Source organism: Phycodurus eques, chromosome 17 (genome assembly GCF_024500275.1).
Source record: "Phycodurus eques isolate BA_2022a chromosome 17, UOR_Pequ_1.1, whole genome shotgun sequence".
In the NCBI taxonomy this organism is placed as follows: Eukaryota; Metazoa; Chordata; class Actinopteri; order Syngnathiformes; family Syngnathidae; genus Phycodurus; species Phycodurus eques.
Window position 1 is genome coordinate 20,570,785 of NC_084541.1, and position 18,696 is coordinate 20,589,480.

An 18,696-nucleotide genomic window follows, 5' to 3' on the forward strand; every position below is an offset into this window, starting at 1 on the left:
TTGGGGGGGGGGGGGCAGACGGGAAAGATGATTGGAAGCGGATTTGAGTTACGAGTGTGGTCACGGAACACCGATTAAACTCGCATCTCAAGGCAGGGCCGTATTTAAAAATAAGTAGTAGTTTATTTTGGAAACGATGAGCTGCGTTTAACGCTTGCCATTAAAACAAACATGTCCGTGTGGTGGGAGAATATTGTGGATTGTTTCATACACGTGAAACCACAGGTGTCTAACTCAAAGCCGGGGGGCCACATCTGGCCCGCCACATGATTTTATCTGCACTTTACAGGCACATTTTTGTCATTTTGAATGACGGTGAGATCTTGCCAGCATTTCTTTCTGTTACCAAACTTCTCTTGAAAAAAACTACAGTGGAACAAACTACTTTAGTTCACTATTGATTTCCTAATTAGTCATCCATGTGTTGTTGGTATGTACTAATATTTTCGAGTTTTACAGTCTTCAGAGGGAAACCATGTTTGACGAGCTGAAGTTCCTGACAGGATTGTTTGTCAATTGTTGTTTTGTTCATTTTTTTTTTTTTTTTTTTTTCATAATTAGAAATTCCACACAGCTTCTAAGTGTTTACATTTATGACACGTCGTTATGTAAAATATGATTGTGAGGTGAGGTTTGTGTCAGTTTTATTCTCATGATGTCTGCAATTTAAAAAAAAAAAAAAAAAAGCCACAAATTCATCTTCATTTTGCATCTCCACAGGAACACGGTGCTTGCGCTAATGTAAAAATAGACCTGTTGCCTGTAAAAAACCAAACCAAAGCAACGTCACGGCGGAGGATGCGGCGGCAGCGCCGTCGCCGTCCCCATCACGTCTACGCGTGCTGCGTGCTCTCCTTACTTTGCCTTCACTTTCTGTTTGGAGGCTGGCACGTTTGGGGCAATTTTGGCGGCGGCGGCGCGCGAGCCGATCCGACTGCGTGGCACAGCCCGAGACACCTGACACAAGACGCGGCATCACGTGACACGCTGCATCGGTTTTCCAAGGAGGGACCTGACAACTTCTTTTGAAGCAATATGACTTACCAGCTTTTGATTTTCTTCTCCAAAGTTTTGCAAGCTCTGACCATCCTCCTTATCCTGACCTGGCATAAGAAAGAGAGGCTACAAATTAGGACCCGACTGATTCGTCGCACCGCTCATTCAATATTTCAAAGACTTTTTTAACACATTGAAGCATCGGACAAAGACAATGAGATTTTTTGAAAAAAAACATTCAAGAAAATCTGAAAGTTGGCCAAAGAATAGTCCCACTGTTGTAAAGTTAAACACATAAAAAAACAAAGTCACACGACAAAGTCTTGTATACAAAACAAAAAATGTTCTGCCTGTAATTCATATTTTTATTCCTGTGGTAAGCGTTAAGGGACCCCCCCCCCCCAAAAAAAGGTTATTTTATAAGCTATTGTTTAATTAATCGGTTAATTAATTCGTCGGTTATTGGAATTTTATCGAGACAAATATTTAAATTTCTTTCCGGTGACGTGCATACTTCGTAAATCTTACCTGCTGTTTTTTGTAGAGCAGAGGAAAGGAAAAAAGAGCAATGACAGCTGCAACACAAACATCTTCCCGTTAACATCAACGGATAAGTTCGACGTAAGAAATGCGCAGCCAGCAGCGTTAGCCATCGAAATAACAACTGAGAGCCAAGTAACGAATATATTTTCAGCAACATATGTGTAGCAAAGGTATCAGTGCATTTTCCTGACTGCTACCTTTGAGCAACCCTGAAAGTCTTGCGTGACACAAATGTCAGGAAAAGCCAACTGGAACAGCTGAACTCGAGTTTGGGATGAATCAGAGGCGCTTTCAATGCGAGCAAGCCAACATGCAAACGCCACACAGTCAAGCCAAAAGTGAGACTCAAACCCCGCACCCTCGGAACTCACCGGTTATGACGAGAGTCAGGCCGGCGGCGAGGACGCCCACGTGGGTCAGCAAGTACAGCAGCAAAACAAACTGAGCCGAGGAACGATTTGATGGCAAATCGGGTTACAGCGAGCGACGGTGAGCGTGGATATTGACTTTCCGAACATCTCTGACCTTGAGCGAGTCCGTCACGTTGTCAATCAAAAGGAGACGCTTGAGCTCCGTGACGGCGAACGCCAGCCGCAGCACCAGCTCCTCCACCAGCATCGCCGTCTCCTCGTCCGTCAGAGAGCCGTCGTAGTCCAGATACGACCTGCCGACGCGTACGCGCGCGGGCAGCTTTTAAAGGTACGCGCGCGCGCGCGCGCTCCATCGTAATTGGTTGAAGGAATTATAACTCAATGAGTTGCAGAATATTAAGAATGAGAATGACTTTCGACTTTTATTCTTTCAAACAACGTTTCCATATTTATTTTCCATTTATTTATTGAGCGTTGCCTGAAATAAATGGACCTTTCTAGCATATTCTCATTGATGGCGCTGCACGATGAGAAACGGCTCAAAGATGACGGAGTCCACTTCGACACCAGGCGCACTACGCACGCAATCGTCGAAATAAAGCGGGGCTGTCAAACTGAATTTCGTTGCGGGCCACATTGGAGTTGCGCCGTTGCCTCGGTGGGCTCTGATGACTACGGTTTCATCATCGCTTCACCATATTACATAGTAACAACAAATGAAATGACTCGTTTTGAAATCAGAGGTCGAGCGCAATAGTTTGTGCGAGTTCGCGTCAAAAGCCCGTTTGGCGACACGCAAAATCCTTGCAATATGCTCAATGTTCTTATTACATATGACAATTTTGACATTTCAAATTTCGACATTTCAAATCACGGAAGTTGAAATTTCAAATTTCGAAATTTCAAATCACGGAAGTTGATGCGCGCGATTTGCTTTCGCGGGCCACGTAAAGTAATGCGGCGGGTCAGATCTGGCCCCCGGCCTCGGGTTTGACGCCTGCGGTCTAAAGCGTGAATGTATTTGAAAAAAAAAACAACAACAAAAAAAAACCCGTCTCTATTCCAAAGTGAGCTTTCAGTGGCATCACGTCGGTCTGTTTGTTAGCCACTGGACGCGGGGCGGGTTGCGTGTGGGACTCACTGGAAGGGGCGCAGGCCGGGGTTGCAGCGCAGCAGCTCCAGCAGCTTGTAGTAGAGGCGCAGGGGGAAGGTGACGCACATGACGCCCAAACAAACGTGCGACAGCACCGTGACGGCGCTCAGCTGGAACAGACTGGCCAGACACAGCACCGAGCCCGTGAACACCGCGCCGGTCCCGCTCGCGCTCCTCCAGTAGACCAGGTCCATCACTAGCAAAGCAACACACACGTTCGCCTGGAAAACTCGTCTCGGAATACGCCGCAGTATTCGCGTTGCGTCGTGGGAGGTGAAGGCTCGCCGATCGCCTTTTTCGGGGTGGCAAAATACGGTCTCGAGTTTGTTTGGAAGCGTTGGAGCCTCTTCCCGAGTGTTTTGGGATTTGACCTTGTGCAGTCACTTTTGCCACATCGTGGCTATGCTTTCCCTCACAGCGGAACCACATAAATGTATAATCACCTCGTCATATCAATACGTAGAACGTGGAATCATTGACATTTTTACCCCCAAACTTCTGTTCCAGTTTTGGTGCGTCCGCGTGGTTTTCGCGTGGTTGAAAATTGTCGGATTTGCCTCCCGGCGTCACGCCCAACGTACTTCTTTGGAAACGCTTGCCATTTTCTCAACATTATTATCGTATCATCATTACTGTGGATATCTCGTGTTGAGCAAAAAACCAAATCTCGGCTCGCAAAGTCTGAAGTTTGTCATAACGACACAAGCTCTTGCATAATTAGTCATCGCGTTAATCCTTTATCGAGTACTCGCAATCAGAATTGGAATCCTGTGGAACATTTGGAAAACGTCAACATTTTTATGATTCATTTCTAAAACCAAATCTCGGCTCGCAAAGTCTGAAGTTTGTCATAACGACACAAGCTCTTGCATAATTAGTCATCGCGTTAATCCTTTATCGAGTACTCGCAATCAGAATTGGAATCCTGTGGAACATTTGGAAAACGTCAACATTTTTATGATGCATTTCTAAATGTGGCACTATTTTATGTTATCATACAGATGCAGGGTGAGTATTTATTCATCGAGAAATGAGTACATTTAAAAAAATATATAACAATCAACTATGTTCTCAAATGATCTTTCTGCACTGATGCGCAAACTATGGTCCCTCGCTTAATGTCACTTCGGTCGAATCGTTTTGCTCTCGCCGATTTACGTGCTTTAATGTGAAAGAAACAGGACGCCATATCGTGCCCATCGGACAATTTCCACTGATCCAAAATACGAACTTCAGATCAAAAATGCAACCCATTGACAGGTTCTTAACATTCGTTCCCACCCGTCAGGACAGGAAGGAAGCTCGCATACGTCATCCACCGCGCGTGTGTTGTCGACCAGCTCCCGTTTTCGTGATTCCAAAGCGAGTGTGTCACGGTGAGTTTCCTTACGTTTGCTGGCCATTTCGCCCGGCGGTCCCGCTCGCTCTGCTCTCTTTCCTTCTTGCCGGCTTTGCAGCGCCGCAGTCTTTTTTTGGGCCGCTCCTGCGCTGTCAGCAAAATAAGGACGGCCTGGCCTAATTTTAGCCCGTATTGGGTGGCCCCCACTTCGCATTGACACGCACGCACACAAATTGGCAACTTGAGACCTCCGCGTGTACTCGCCCTTCAGCTTTCAGACACCCGTCGGTGGCCCGCCGGAGGCCGTCGCTATTGAAGACGCACCGATCGTAAAGGCCATCTCGCCTGCAGCTGCGTAGCGACTCAACGCTTCCTCTGGAATATAACTTGAACCTGAATTGGAAAGTTACACAGCGAAAGCAGAACTCGATTCCTTTCGAATGTACTCGGAAAACTCTTAAGTCGGGGCGCTCACAAGTCAGGGTCGCGTCGTACCACTTCAAACGTGCATTCGACTTGCAGACGCGAGTACGGACGGGGTCTTTCGGATTTTGTTCTTCTCATTTGGTTCTTGACTTTTACAGACAAGCTGACATGTTCCAGCGTTCCCTGGGTGTTTATGTTCCGCTGGGCCCGGGAATTCAACGTTTAAACGCCACTATGACAGCTTGCTAAAACAACTCCAATTTGTTTAGAATGCCAACTGTCCCGCGGGGCCGCGCCGGCGGTGGCATGGCTGCCCGCGTGCCAAGTTGCCAAACACCAAGTTGAACTACAAATTGGGAGTCCCGGAGAAATTGCTTGGAAATGCTGTCGCCTCGCCAATACATCTCTGCATATGGCAGCAACATCTACATACAGTAGCGTGTAAATATGCCCCCTGGTGGCTGCGAGCACTACAGCGATGCCATTCGAGCAATTTGATTGAGCTTAGTAAGCTTCTGCTGACGCCGTGACGTCACTGTGCTTTTGTCCGTGATCATACTTTATTTGGTTTCAATGAAATATTGACAACAAGTCATCATTTCCTCTTTGATTAAATAAACAGAACGTTTGTTCTAATACAGTAACGCATAACAGTGTTTTGACGTGAACATATACTATGTACTATTTGTGTTGTATATTTGTAGAAAAGCTCTTTACAAAACCAGCACATTATTAGTAGTAATAGTAGTCGTAATAGTTATTTTGGGTACCTGTTTCGGGCTGCTAGAAAAACGAATGGCGGGCCGCAAATGGCCCCCGGGCCATAGTTTGGACACCGACGATTCAGTCTGAAGCAATTCACAAAAATGAAAAGCTCCCGTTTATCATTAGCTTTTTTTTCAGTCACTGTTCTGTTGTCAACAATGCACTCAAACCACCCGTCATCGTTTTTAACATCAAAGAGGAAATTGGAGCTCAGCCTTTTTTTTTTTTTTTTTTTTTTTTTTTATTTATATAGCTGCTGTCCCTGTGTTTGTCCTCTCCTCTGTCACTCCAGCACACCGTACTCTAAATGGCCGCTGTCCTCGTAATCCGGCATGTCGTGAGCCTATAATCCGGCTTGCTCGAAGCTCGGGGAGGTTGAGAGCAAAAGCGGGAGGGAAGACGGCGACACGTGTCGGCGACAGTGAGAGGCGGGCTGGGGATCGGCGCACGGAAATAGCCCACCAATCCCGGGGCGGGCACGGCAAGCGTAGCGAGGCAAAAGAGGAAGGCGTTTGAAAGAAGGCAAAAAGGATGAGGAAAAGGTGAAATCGCAGCAGAGGAGACCAGCGAGGAGATGAGCGAGGAGGAGGCGAGAAGACCCGTCAGATGAGGAGGAGGCCTCCTCGCCCGCCGGCAGCCGCGAACTCGCGTTTCGACATCGGAAGCATGAGGACGTCGAGGAAGGCGAGCGTGGAGATGCCCGCCTTCGTGCGCCAGCTGGTCAAAGAGACGGAGAAGAGGGTCAGCTCTTTCTTCAAGGGGGGCCGGGCAGGAGCGGCCGACGTGGACGAGGACGCGGTGCTTCCCGGCCCCTACCTGGACCGGCCGGTGTTGGACAAACTGGCGGAGGAGGGCTGCGCCCGCTGGGGTCTCACCTACGCCCTGGGCAGCATGCAAGGCTGGAGGGCCCACATGGAGGACTACCACAACTGCGTGCCTCAGCTGGGGGGGCGGCTGGCCGACTGGAGCTTCTTCGCCGTGTTCGACGGCCACGCGGGCAGCGCCGTGGCGCGGCACTGCTCGCGGCACCTTCTGGGGCACATCCTGGCCTCAGGTGACACACAAAAGTCGCTCTCTAGATCCTAATCGGTGTTGGGAACATGACTTTGGAAATGGAGTCGCTTGTTACCCTGTTGAAAATGTAATTGTTGTGTCACTATTTCAATGACAGTTGTGAGGTTGCGGGTTCAAATCCCGGCCTCGCCTGCGTGGAGTTTGCATGTTCTCCCCGTGCCTGCGTGGCTTTTCTCCTCCCGCGTGCCCAAAACACGTTGATCGAAGACTCTAAATTGCCCGTAGGTGCGAGCGGCTGTTTGTTTCTATGTGCCCTGCGATTGGCGGGCGAGCGGTTCAGGGCGCACATCGCCTCTCGCCCGGAGTCTGCCGGGGCAGGCTCCGGCACGCCCGCGAAAAGGGATGGATGGAAACTAATATAAGTAAATCCATTGGATTGCTTAATTTTGAGCACTTTTCATTGGCTGCGAACGAAGTCAGTAAACACTCCCGCCTCACTCGCGGAGCGGCCGCCCCGTGCCGGTCTACAAAATTCCCAACACTGATCTAACGCGCCACTGGCGCAGACTTACTTCATTTCCACTCCGTTATGAAGAAGGTGATTTTCTCGGGCAACAGGTCAGAGCAAGGCCAATGGGGTGTCACAAATGATTGACAGCTCTTAAGTCCCACCTTCCGCCTCTGATTGGTTGTTTGTCCTTATTCTTATGAATGATGAATCGCGTGCGTGTCGACAGGGGGCCTGGGGCCCGAGGACGACCCCGACGGGGTGAAAGGGGCCCTGGCGGAAGGCTTCCTGCAAACGGACAAGCATCTCCACGCCGTGGCCCGCCGAGAAGGATGGGAGCGAGGCGGCACCACCGTGGTGGCCGCCCTCGTTTCGCCCCGCAACATCTACTTGGCCAACTGCGGGGACTCCAGGGCCGTGCTGTGTCGCTCGGGTCAGGTCCGCTTCTCCACCGAGGACCACAAACCGTACAGCCCTCAGGAGAAAGAGCGCATCGAGAGCGCCGGAGGATCCGTGTCCCTGCAACGTATCAACGGCTCGTTGGCGGTCTCCCGAGCCCTGGGCGACTTCGGCTACAAGCGGGCGGAGAACAGGTCGCCCGGCGAGCAGATGGTCTCGCCCGAGCCGGAGGTGCGCGCGCTGGAGCGCTCGCCGGCCGACGAGTTCCTGGTGCTGGCCTGCGACGGCGTGTGGGACGCCGTCGGCAACGAGGAGCTTTGCGCCTTCGTCCGCAACCGCCTGCTGGTGTGCGCCGACCTGAGGGACGTCTGCTCGCAGGTCATCGACCTCTGCCTCTACAAGGTCTGAACTCAACGTGGCGACCGTTAACTGGTTAGCTGTTCAACTTCAATGCTTTGTAACAGGCAACAAAGTGCGAGCTTGTCATTTATGGCGGCGAATGCGCTAAACCGTGGGAGTCGTTTTACAACACATCGATTGGATAACCATTTCAAACAGTCAGCTTTTGAAAGGGGGTCGGAGCTGAGGTTCAAATCCAGAACCCCTTGACTGTGAGGCAGACATGCTAACCACTAGTGCTGCCCTCAATCTGCTCTTAGTGACGCACATTTTCATTCACAAGCGATTTGAAATCGTAAACCCGTGAAAAAGACGCAGCTTGATAGTCTGAAAAAAATCTAACAAAGATAGTCTTAGCTGAACTCTTTATGATGTCCTACTTTGCAGTTGCAATTGAATTTTCAAATCTTATCGTATTTGCGCTCGTTCAAAAAACACAAATCTCATTTCAAACTTGGAAGAAACTGCCAAGCGGCCTTTAGCCATCCGTCACGAAGCCGTCAAAACCGAGGTTGACAGATCTCGACTTGAAACTTTTGTAACGCGGGTCCTCCTCAGCAATACGTGAAGAACCGTCGTGAGAAAAACACGTGCCGCGTGTGCCCAAACGAACAGCGGCACTTGCCCTCTGCGCCGACTGTCACGTCCATCATGTCGTAGTTACGCAAGATTTGCGCTCCGGTGTGGAAATGCACAATAACCTCAAAATGTCACCGCTTCTTCTCTCGTTGCGTGCACGTTTCACTGCTTCACTGCAGCAGCTGTGTGCAAGAGAAGAGAAGAGAAAGGAAAAGAAAAGAACAGAAAAGAACAGAAAAGAACAGAAAAGAACAGAAAAGAAAAGAAAAGAACAGAACAGAACAGAACAGAACAGAACAGAACAGAAAAGAGAAAAGAAAAGCTCGACTTGCAGCGATGCTTGACGTGGTGACGCGGCTCGGGCCGGAGAGTCTAATTGGCCGATGCGGACGTCACTCTCTCCCTCAGGGCAGCCTCGACAACATCAGCATCATCCTGCTGTGCTTCCCTGGCGCCCCCCAGCTGTCCGCGGAGGCGTTACACCAGGAGGCCGAGCTGGAGGATCTGCTGGAGTCCAAAGTCGCGGGTATGACGTCATCGACGATGCCACACCTCAAAAACAAAACAAAAAAGAATGAGACAAGTCAAGCTCATGATTTTTTTTCTTGGTTAAACTGTTCAATTATACGTAAACATTGACTATATTTACATTTAAAGAGACAGCGAGAGAGAGAGAATTAAATACAAATTGAAATAAATACACGTCTCTTGTGTGTATTTGTTTGCCTCCTCGCCAGAGATTTATGAGGAGCTGCGTGGCAGAGGGGAGGATCCCGATTTGCTGGCGGTCCTGGCAGTCCTCGCTTCCGCCGCCATCCCGGGATTACCACCAGGGGGCGGCATACACAGCAAGTGAGAGTCAGAGCGCGCGTGCGTGTGTGGGCGCGCATGCACGGAGGCTCCTCGGTGGGCAACTCACCGCGGTGACGAAAACATTTCACCGATTTTGTTGTTGGACTTTTGACCAGATTGTTGACAAAAGTACAACACCCGAATTACAAACCCAAACCCTTTATTGAAACCTTAATTTGAAACCCCAACCTGTTTTTATAACACAATGCACAAAATAGTTTTCCTCTTTTATTAGCTGAGGCTTTTCTGCTCTCAAAACAGCATCTTTGCATCCCTTTGCTTTGATTTGGAACTGAGTAACAAAGAAATTGTAAATCAGCACATAACCGAACAAACAAATACACTTGATCCTATTTGTTTTTCAGTTTGGATGGAGAATTTTTGAATGCAGGAAGCTGGCACAGGATGACGTATTCGCCACGAATCTTTCTTGTCGCCGACACCATCCAACCTTTTCCTTCATTCCGGCCGTGCGTGGGGAATATCTTGCTTCTCTGAATATTCCCCGTCATTGTCATAATTGCCCACGTTCCTCCATGTCGCCGCTGCCCGTGTTTCTTCCGCCTCAGAAGTCCCCAAGGTGTCAGTCAATCATTCAATCAATCAATCACCCAATCGACCGATAAATCAAGTTCCGGACCGCAGTTGACTTTAGCTCTCTCTCTCTGCTTCTTTTTGAAGTCACGTCGACGTCGACGTGACTTAAAATGTTGCAAAGAAAACCCCAAAACTAATGAGCTTATTTTGTCAAAGTAGAAAGTACAAATATGTCTTAAATGTAGGGAGTATAAGCAAAAAGTCCTCAGAAAAATAAATACAGTACCTGAAAAATGTCATTATGTACAGTAACGAATGTTGGGGTGAAGGTCAAGTTGAGGTCAAGTGTGTGTGTGTGTGTGTGTGTGTGTGTTACAGAAGGAACTGCATCATCTCTGCTTACTACCAACAGAGAGACACGCACAATCCTGCGCGACCAAATGTAAGTGCAAAGCGAGTATCTTCTAAGTCCCAAATTATCAGAAGATGCGTTCATCAATCAACTTGGCCAATTTTCAGTATTTCATTATTGCGCGTCTTCTTCTGCCCAACCAGGGAACGGAAGGCTCGTGAGGAGGCCGAGTGGGTTGCGACCACGAAGGGATTGTAATTCATGTCTGCAGTAACACTTTTATTCATGTTTCCAAATGGACAAAAAAGGGAGTTAGTCAACAGTGTTGGTTTACAGCGTTCTAGCGAGCAGCACCTTGTCGTAACAAATACAATGCAAAAGTAGGTCGAGTAAAGCCTGATACAGTCTATATTTGTACAATTATCCATCTATCTGTCTATCTGTATACACTGTGTATGACATTTTGTAAGACTTACTCAGCGACACTGACCCAGAAACAAACTTCTGCCTCATATTCAGTGAACTTGAAGACACAAATAATAAGCCTGTAAAACTGCGAAATAATACATTTCCAACATGAGTGTATGAGAATGTGAGAATTTGTAGGAGTGTAGCCAAATGTGTATTTGAGGAGAATATGACTGATACAGCTACGCTAGGCTAAGCTTAGCATACAGCTAATGTCCATTTGTTCCAGCGGGATATGCGAACAGTGCTATCTTGTTAGCGGTTGGAAATGCACAAAAGGTCCCTTGTGCTGCATTGTTGGCTAGCGAATAAACTCATCTCATAATGTGAAGGGGGGGAAAAACACATTTCACAGATAATACTTTGTCAATAAAATGAAAAGAAATGTGTTTTTTTTTATTATATATATATATATATATATACAAGTCGTAATATAATCATCATTATTAATACGTTTGAGAAGAACAAATATCAAGAAAATGACACACACACAAAATAAAAATTCAAAATGACATTGAGTTGGATTCTTAACGTTCTCAATGAAACCTGCCTGAAAACATCCTCGGTACATTGCATGTGAAATGTCATTTTTTTTTTTTTTTTTCTAAATGTTGGAGACTTATGTACTGCCTTATTATCTTTTTCTTGATCAGGATGGTCAATAATCGGGTTGGGTCATTCCAGCATTCATCTTGTATTGTCGATGTATCAATCCCATCCATCCGTCCATTTTCTGAGCCGCCAATCCCCCCCCGCGGGTCGCGGGCGTGCCGGAGCCCATCCCAGCTGTCATCGGGCTGGAGGCGGGGTACGCCCTGAACTGGTTGCCAGCCCGTCGCAGGGCACATACAAACGAACAAGCATACAGATCCATTGTTTTGATGATAATGTGCTTCAAAACAGCACGTGATGGATTAAAATGGATTTTCTTGCATAGCGAAAGCAGCTGGAATCTCGCTATCTGCTCTATTGGCACGTACTCGCATTTTGACACCCGCGGATTTCAAACACAAATACATTTTTTTTAAATCTCATCTTTTTCCCAATGTATTTTTAGACCCACTGAAATTCTCAACGCAATTCTAATGGCCGTCAATGATCTGCAGATTTTCTCTATAGCGGCGGTCCACTGCACAGCACTTGAGAAATAAAAGAATTCTTCTCGGGGTGCGCTTTTGATTGATGCTCGACTCAAAAGGCAGCATCTTAAGGATCTTGCTTGATTATTGAGCATGTCAGTGACGTGTATTGATGACATAAAAAATTGGGGGTAAATTTTCAAACGATCCGAAAATTGTGTGTTATTTTTGCAGCATTCATCATCTCTGGTCGTGAGCCGAAAGACTCCAAACGACGAAGCTTTTTCAGCAGCTTTTTCTATAAGTTGCGTCGAAGCCAGTGATTCCCAACCAGTGTGGCGCGAGCGCTCTTCAGGTGTGCCGTGGGTAATATGAAATTTCACTTCATTGCTCCAAAAACGATTCATTCCCCAGAAATAACGTATCCACGTTTTGTGGGATTTTTGTTTGTCGGTGTGCCGTGAGATTTTCCACCTGTAAAATATGTGCCTTGGCTCCATAAAGGTTGGAAATCACTGGTCCATGCGCTCTCGCTGCTTCCCCCCCCCCCACGCAAAGATATTAGCGGGGGAGCTCAGAGGACGTCCACGGCACTCCCAAAATCATCAGCGATCCGGCATCAAGTGCTCCTCCACGGCTGCTTTCATCTGATTGCGTTTGTATGAGCCAATCACTCCAGGACATCAAACCGATCTTGACTGTGATACAGAATCCTCGAAATTGCTTTCATGTTTTTCCTCCTTAAAGCAAAATGTGAGCATGTCTAGACTCTATGACGACAGTCTGTAATAAATTCACAGACCCGCAATGATTGATTCAAACGGCGGTCGTTCTCCTCACAAACTTGAGCGATTCACTTGTGTGCCTCCTATAAGGATGAGACGCAAGGGACATGCGGATGTGCGCTCCTATCTATCCACGCTGGTTTCCTGGAGACGGTTGTTCATAATGGCCAACGCCCCCACTCCCTGGGAGAATCCGTTCCGGTGGCCGTAGCTCTGCCGTGGCCCCTGGTGGGCAGTTTCGCTCAGTTGCTTCTGCAGCAGCGCCAAAGACACCTTATTAGACACCATGAACTCGTTGACAGAGATCATTTCTCCCGACAGTCGACGGCCAACGTGCACCCCGACCGTGAGCGCGCCGCCGTCCGTCTCGCTGTCGTACACGGTCTCCGCCGAGCCGTCCGCGCACCGTTGCCTCCCGGCAGGACAGTGCGACGAGAGCGGCCGGACCGCGTTGCGCTTTAACCGGTTTCGTCCGAGGTGACGCCTCGGTCTGCGCTTCCTGTCGTGCGCGCGGGGGCAGCGCGGCCACCACCATCCGCCCGCGGAACGAGAGCCGAGCCGACGGTCCCTCGGACGCACCGACTTTTCCAAAATCCAGTTGAGAGTTTGTTTGATGATAATGGAAATGACGTTAAAGAGCGAGTAGATGCAGCATACTCCCATGACGATGAAAAGGCAGTTCCCCAGCCGGTAGGCCTCCTGAGACTCGTAGTGCTGCCTCTGGCTGCTTACCAGGTCCCCAAAGCCGATGGTGCTGAAGGCCACAAAGCAGAAGTACAGGGAGTCCACGTAGCTCCAGTTCTCCACGGAGCAGTACAGAGTAGAAGCGCTGCACGCGATCACGAGCGAGGCCAGTCCCAAGATCAGCATCACGTAATAGACGGAAGGCTTCCAGCCTTCGAGGCTGTCCTCCTCCCCGGACGCATCCCGCCTGCCGGACGCGTCGCCAGCTCCGCTGCACCGAAGGCGACGTTCGTGACACCAGCGCATGATGTAGGCCAGCATGGTGATGATCCTCTCCAAGAAGAGGTTGAAGAAGAGGATGGTCGCGGCGCAGCCGATCAGACCGTAAAAGATCAAGAAGATTTTTCCGGCTATGGTTGCCGGTGTGGTCATACCAAACCCTGGAGACAAAAACGTTTTTAAGAAGAAGACCTTGCAGGTAAGGCCTGGTACACACGTAAGAATGTTTACAACCGTAAGAGATGAACTCTTACAGATCCCGCATATGAAGATTCCAAAAAATCAGGTATTGGACAGTTTTGGTTGCACTGTGTGCGGTGTCCTCCGACAATCCCAACACAGAACACCAAACACATAAACGTTCTGTTTCACCACCACCGGTCTCAAATCTCGTCTGCCAAGACAGATATCCCGTGTGATCAAATGTGAACGGACCAAAACGAAGAAGAAACACGACTGGATACGCCGCGCCGATGTTTGCCGAGTGTCGCCGAAGGAACCGGAAGAGGGAGTGTCGTGGAATGGTGACGTCGTCAATGAAAAGACTTGTTGAACCCACTCAGCTAAATACGACAAATCGGGGCGGGCGTTGGTTTTATTCACGGCCGCTTCCTTGTTCCTCAGTCAGCTCGCTTCTTGATTTACATTCCAAAAACGTTTTTACTACAATCACTGTCTGTGTTCATCTATCTACGCCAGCCATGTGCAATGACAGGCAAAACAATGAAATCACGAGATGCCAACATATACAATAAACCGGTTGTCCATCCACCTTTTGCCATTCCTACAACAGAATAATAACTTTGTGTTCAACTAAACAGATTCAGATTTTACCCGAAGGAAAATTTGAGAGTAAATTGAAACATGTGCCGTGAATGATTTCTGAATCAAAATGATATGCCTTGGCTCAATAGAGGTTGGGAAACAGCGGTCTATGTGCTAGTCCTGTGACCAGTTCAGGGTGTACTCACCTAACAGCAAGAGGAAATTGTAAAGAAAATGGGCGAGTGCCTTACACAAACTGTTATGAGGCTCACCAATAGTGGAGACCACGGTGCCCACAAAGTAGAAGGCTCCGGAAAAGTCCCAGCGGGGCCTCGATGCGTCCACTCGTATCCCCGCCCCATTGGCCTCCTCATACTGCCGCAGCAGGGTGCGCAGTGCCCTCGGGTGGACGGCGTATCGCCGGGTGAAGTTCTCCAGCTGCTGCCTCCACAGGCGGCGGGCGCGCAGCTCAAAGGGGCGCTCCAGGGCGGAGAAGACGGCCGCCCCGCACAGCAGGTAGAGGAGAATGAGGCCGGCGAGCAGGAAGAAACGAGCGTTGTCTTCGTTGATGGGCGCTTTGGGGCGGCGGCCGGTCGCCTTCCTCTGAGCCATGACCGCCACAGCAACTGCATGGAAACGCACCGATGACTTGCCTACAATTACGAGTCACCTTACCTCAACATAACTAATTGCATGTGATTTCTTTTTCTTCATTGTCAACGAACGCATCAACAGGGCCCTTGGCGGTTCCCTGCATCGGGAGATTCAAACTATTGATCAACGAACCACATATATTTGCTCTTTACACAAATACATTGGTGACAAAATAGGATCAAATGTAAAGTCAAAAGTGTTCGTTGCGTTATGCGTGTACAGCATGTGGAGAACTCGTGACAAATGTGCACAACGATGACAATATTGTAACCAGATAAGTGAATGCTCCGTAAAAAGTACAAAATTGTACAGTGTGACCCTACGACAGCAGAATGGTGGCACATGACCAGAGAGAGCCAATCGCAGGCGTCGCCTTTGGAAGGGGGAAGTGATGTAAGAAAAATAAAATCTGCGCCTTTTTGCGGCTAGTTTTCAAATGTCACTCAAACTGTCACAATGGAAATTTTCAAACGCAACGGGACTTTAATTACACACTAGCAGAAATGTAATGGATGACAGTTACATCAACCTTGTTATTCAATTATGTAATGGGATTACATGTAATTAGTTACTCCCCAACACTGCATGTATAGTTTTCTGCTTAAATACGCAGTGGTCAACCGCCAATGTTTTCATTGGAGGTTAAACGCAGAAAACTCTGATCTTAAAGTGTAGCAACACACTGAATCTTCTTCATTTATGTATCATTAGCATTACAAACATTGAAATATTTTTCAATGCAAATACGAATAAAAATACATTACAAAAATCATACCTCATATCGGTTATGCTAGTCTATCAGCCAGTACACGTTAGCGTAACTATTCGTTGATCCGAGTTAAGTTATAAATGCCTTTTTTACAGTAAGAAAAAATAGAAAATCCTTTTTTCCTCGAATAATGTAATGATTGATACCTGGTCAGGGTGCCAGCGAGTCCCTCTCCCTGAGCTCGGCTGCTGCGCATCTGTTGGATTGATGACCAGCAAGAGGAAGCACCTTCCGTTGTTTTTTTTTTTTTTGTGCAAGCACAGAAACCCGATGACGCTTCATCCGTCACGCACTGACATCATTTTTTCCCCGCCCACATCTGTCCATCACGCCCACCCTGTTCGGTTGTGTCCCCGTCATTGAAATACAAAGACATTCCAAAAATATGTCTACTGCGCAATACCGCTGATATTTTGATTTTGTCGATAGTCTTCTGGAAAATGTTTGTGTGTGACTGTCAACCTACTTGTAGCTCAGCATCTCTGTTCTAGATTATGCGAAAGGTCTTCGGTGGGGTTTAGGTCAGGGTTTTGAAGTTCTTCCACATTCAAATTATTTATGGCCCTACATAAAGGGGCCTTTTCCAGGGTGTTCCCGCAGAATTGTGTCTTAGAAGCTAAAGCTTTTGTCCACGTAAGATACAGTGCGGCTTGGTTGCACTGTGGTTTATGGAGCCTCTGATGGCTTTTTGTTGTTGCTGCAGACTGTGTGGGGGCGTTTGGAGTCAGGCCCTCCCTTTAATCTTGCATGGAGGTGCAGCTAAGAGCAAGGGCTCCTCTGACTGCTGAGTGGCTGCGGGAGGCAGGTGTAGAATCCTTCTTCCAAGTACCACCATAATGGACAACATTCAAATATTGTCAAGAAAATACAGATGGTCCCAAAAAGCATGTTTACTGTATTTAAGTTAAATACAACTGAACTGTACTTACAAAATGTACTATACTTGACAAGTCAAAAAAAATGTATACATGACAAAAAATATTGTACTGGATTAAGAAAAAGTTTACATTTGTTTGATTGTATTTAATGTGCTGATGTTGTGGATTGTAATTGTATTTAATTCAGGGATTCTCTCACATGAAAGGCGGCACGGTGCCGACTGGTTAGAGCGTCAGCCTCACGGTTCTGAGGATCGGGGTTCGATCCCCGGCCCCGCCTGTGTGGGGTTTGCATGCGTGGCTTTTCTCCGGGCACTCCGCTTTCCTCCCACATCCCAAAAACACGCATGCCAGGTTCATCGAAGTCTCTAAATTGCCCGTAGGTGTGAATGTGAGTGCGGATGGTTGTTGGTTTCGATGTGCCCTGCGATTGGCTGGCAACCGGTTCAGGGCGTACCCCGCCTCCTGCCCGAAGATAGCCGGGATAGGAAAATGGATGGACGGATGGATTCTCTCACATACAACTAGAGAGAGCCTGCATGCCACTAGTGGTAGTCGTGTCACGCTTTGAGAATGACTGGTTTACTCTATGTGAGGGCCCAAAATATTGGAAACTCTTCTCAGCACGTCGTATGAATGGCATATTTTGTACATTGGAGTTCTTATCGACCCCACTGCAAACTGCAAAACCTTCATGGAGCATGTGACACATTGTGATCATCAAAATGCAAAGAGATTACAACCCTACATGTCCAACCACTTGTAGCTACTACTGAGTTTTGTTTGTTTGTTTGTTTTGTTTTGTTTTGTTTTTCCCAAGGGAGAGACCAGGAAAGTGCAGGGTGACACGACGCAGAGCTCGTGATTCTGCATAGGAAATCCTGCGACAATCATTCTTCAGCACAGACGTACTTCAGCGCATCTTGAACGCCACACAGCAACGACTTGAGGCTTTTTTCCTCAACATCGCTATGGAAACAGGCCCTTCACATGCACTACACAACAACGTGCAAAACACAAGTGCTAACCTTGACCGGCAACTGCAAGCCTTCAACAAACATCTGTCCATCTTTTTTATTTGGGTGAGTGGCCGGCGATCAACCCCCTGGACTGGTCCCAGGCCAATCGCAGGACATATATTGCGTAGACCATATATGTCAAACTCAGGCCCGGGGGCCAAATTCGGCCCACGATGTAATTATATTTGGACCGCAAGACCATATCAAATGTGTATTAGAGCTGGCCCGCCAGTGTAGTAGCACATGCGCCTCTAATATTCCAAATCCCAGAAAGCTTTGCTCGCGCGTCGCCCCATCGGTCTCGACCGGCGAGCGCCCCTTCCCTTTCTGTTGCGGTCGTTAGCAACTATGCTACAGGTCTCCTCCTTTTTGCTTCCCAAAAATGGCCGAACGAAAGATGGAAAACGGTGAACTTCCAAGACAGGTGGGAGGCAGATTGTGTGTTCACTAAAGTAAAAGACAGACCTGTTTGTCGTGTGCGGAGCAACGTGGCTGGAACAAAGAATAGAACATCATTGAATTGTTGTTGTTTTTTCATGGTTTACTCGCCTGACTTCCTTGCGGACAAATGCAACTTAATGTGACGGCGCATGGTTGTCTGCCTGTGCCCTGCGATTGACTGGCGACCAGTCACGGGTGTCGTCGGCCTTTCGCCGCAAGTGACCCCCGGGCAGCCTCCCGCTCCCCTCGACCCTGAACTAAATCAATGGATGGGTGGACATCATATTAGAACGAGCCTATTATTATTGTTGCTTTTGCTATTTGCCTTTTAGTTTATATCCAAATATTGACTCATATTTAGCTTTACTCTAATATATTTGTACTGTACTGTATTTCAGTTGACTTTTGCTGTCATCTACAGGTCTACGTGAACATGAAAAGCTGATAAAAATATGCAATTTTCAATCATTTCAACATTCTTTGAAATGTTAACCTTAGTTTGGAGTAAATACCTTTGAGAGCAAATTTGGACTCAAACGGAATAGAGCAAGTAGCATTTTGTTATCTGCGCCTCCAGAGAGCAGCAGCGAGCCGAGCTTGCCAAAATGCAGCAGAACAAGAAGCCGCACCGCAGCCAAAAGA

General features: G+C 47.9%; 3 protein-coding genes across 6 annotated transcripts; 1 reads left to right on the top strand and 2 right to left on the bottom strand.

Moving 5' to 3' along the window:
* Nucleotides 1-703: 703 nt before the first annotated feature.
* Nucleotides 704-5,927, bottom strand: rtn2b (reticulon 2b). Its single transcript, XM_061703241.1, has 9 exons — nucleotides 5,891-5,927; nucleotides 4,727-4,795; nucleotides 4,454-4,608; nucleotides 3,052-3,434; nucleotides 2,065-2,203; nucleotides 1,911-1,980; nucleotides 1,525-1,571; nucleotides 1,045-1,103; nucleotides 704-957 (listed from the first exon to the last, which is right to left on the bottom strand). The coding sequence occupies exons 1-9, from the start codon at nucleotides 5,925-5,927 to the stop codon at nucleotides 867-869; spliced, it is 1,050 nt and encodes a 349-aa protein (XP_061559225.1). The 3' UTR covers nucleotides 704-866.
* ppm1nb (protein phosphatase, Mg2+/Mn2+ dependent, 1Nb (putative)) lies at nucleotides 5,903-11,254 on the top strand. Of its 4 annotated transcripts, XR_009770181.1 has the most exons (7): nucleotides 5,903-6,647; nucleotides 7,345-7,916; nucleotides 8,901-9,018; nucleotides 9,230-9,344; nucleotides 9,710-9,924; nucleotides 10,260-10,323; nucleotides 10,437-10,461. XR_009770181.1 is itself a non-coding variant. In XM_061702397.1 (6 exons), exons 1-6 carry the CDS (start codon nucleotides 6,200-6,202, stop codon nucleotides 10,452-10,454), a joined length of 1,335 nt encoding a protein of 444 aa, XP_061558381.1. In that variant the 5' UTR covers nucleotides 5,903-6,199; the 3' UTR covers nucleotides 10,455-11,254. The 4 variants fall into 4 exon arrangements, 1 of the variants encoding a protein (XP_061558381.1); XR_009770180.1 differs by having other exon boundaries at nucleotides 9,710-10,323; nucleotides 10,437-11,254; XM_061702397.1 differs by lacking the exon at nucleotides 9,710-9,924 and having other exon boundaries at nucleotides 10,437-11,254.
* A 1,355-nt stretch (nucleotides 11,255-12,609) lies between these two features.
* On the bottom strand, nucleotides 12,610-14,905 carry kcnk12l (potassium channel, subfamily K, member 12 like). Its single transcript, XM_061703243.1, has 2 exons — nucleotides 14,566-14,905; nucleotides 12,610-13,689 (listed from the first exon to the last, which is right to left on the bottom strand). The coding sequence occupies exons 1-2, from the start codon at nucleotides 14,903-14,905 to the stop codon at nucleotides 12,689-12,691; spliced, it is 1,341 nt and encodes a 446-aa protein (XP_061559227.1). The 3' UTR covers nucleotides 12,610-12,688.
* Between the last annotated feature and the right edge of the window lie 3,791 nt (nucleotides 14,906-18,696).

Coding starts and splice junctions, on each gene's coding strand:
- rtn2b (XM_061703241.1), bottom strand. CDS start 5,927: ATGCCGGATTACGAGGACAGCGGCCATTTAGAGTACG. Junction 4,796..5,890: donor CAGCGGCCATTTAGAGTACG/GTGTGCTGGAGT, acceptor TTTCCAATTCAG/GTTCAAGTTATATTCCAGAG. Junction 3,435..4,453: donor GGGCGAAATGGCCAGCAAAC/GTAAGGAAACTC, acceptor TGACTGCACAAG/GTCAAATCCCAAAACACTCG.
- ppm1nb (XM_061702397.1), top strand. CDS start 6,200: ATGAGGAGGAGGCCTCCTCGCCCGCCGGCAGCCGCGAACTCGCGTTTC. Junction 6,648..7,344: donor GGGGCACATCCTGGCCTCAG/GTGACACACAAA, acceptor GCGTGTCGACAG/GGGGCCTGGGGCCCGAGGAC. Junction 9,019..9,229: donor GCTGGAGTCCAAAGTCGCGG/GTATGACGTCAT, acceptor CCTCCTCGCCAG/AGATTTATGAGGAGCTGCGT.
- kcnk12l (XM_061703243.1), bottom strand. CDS start 14,905: ATGGCTCAGAGGAAGGCGACCGGCCGCCGCCCCAAAGCGCCCATCAAC. Junction 13,690..14,565: donor CACCGTGGTCTCCACTATTG/GTGAGCCTCATA, acceptor TTTTGTCTCCAG/GGTTTGGTATGACCACACCG.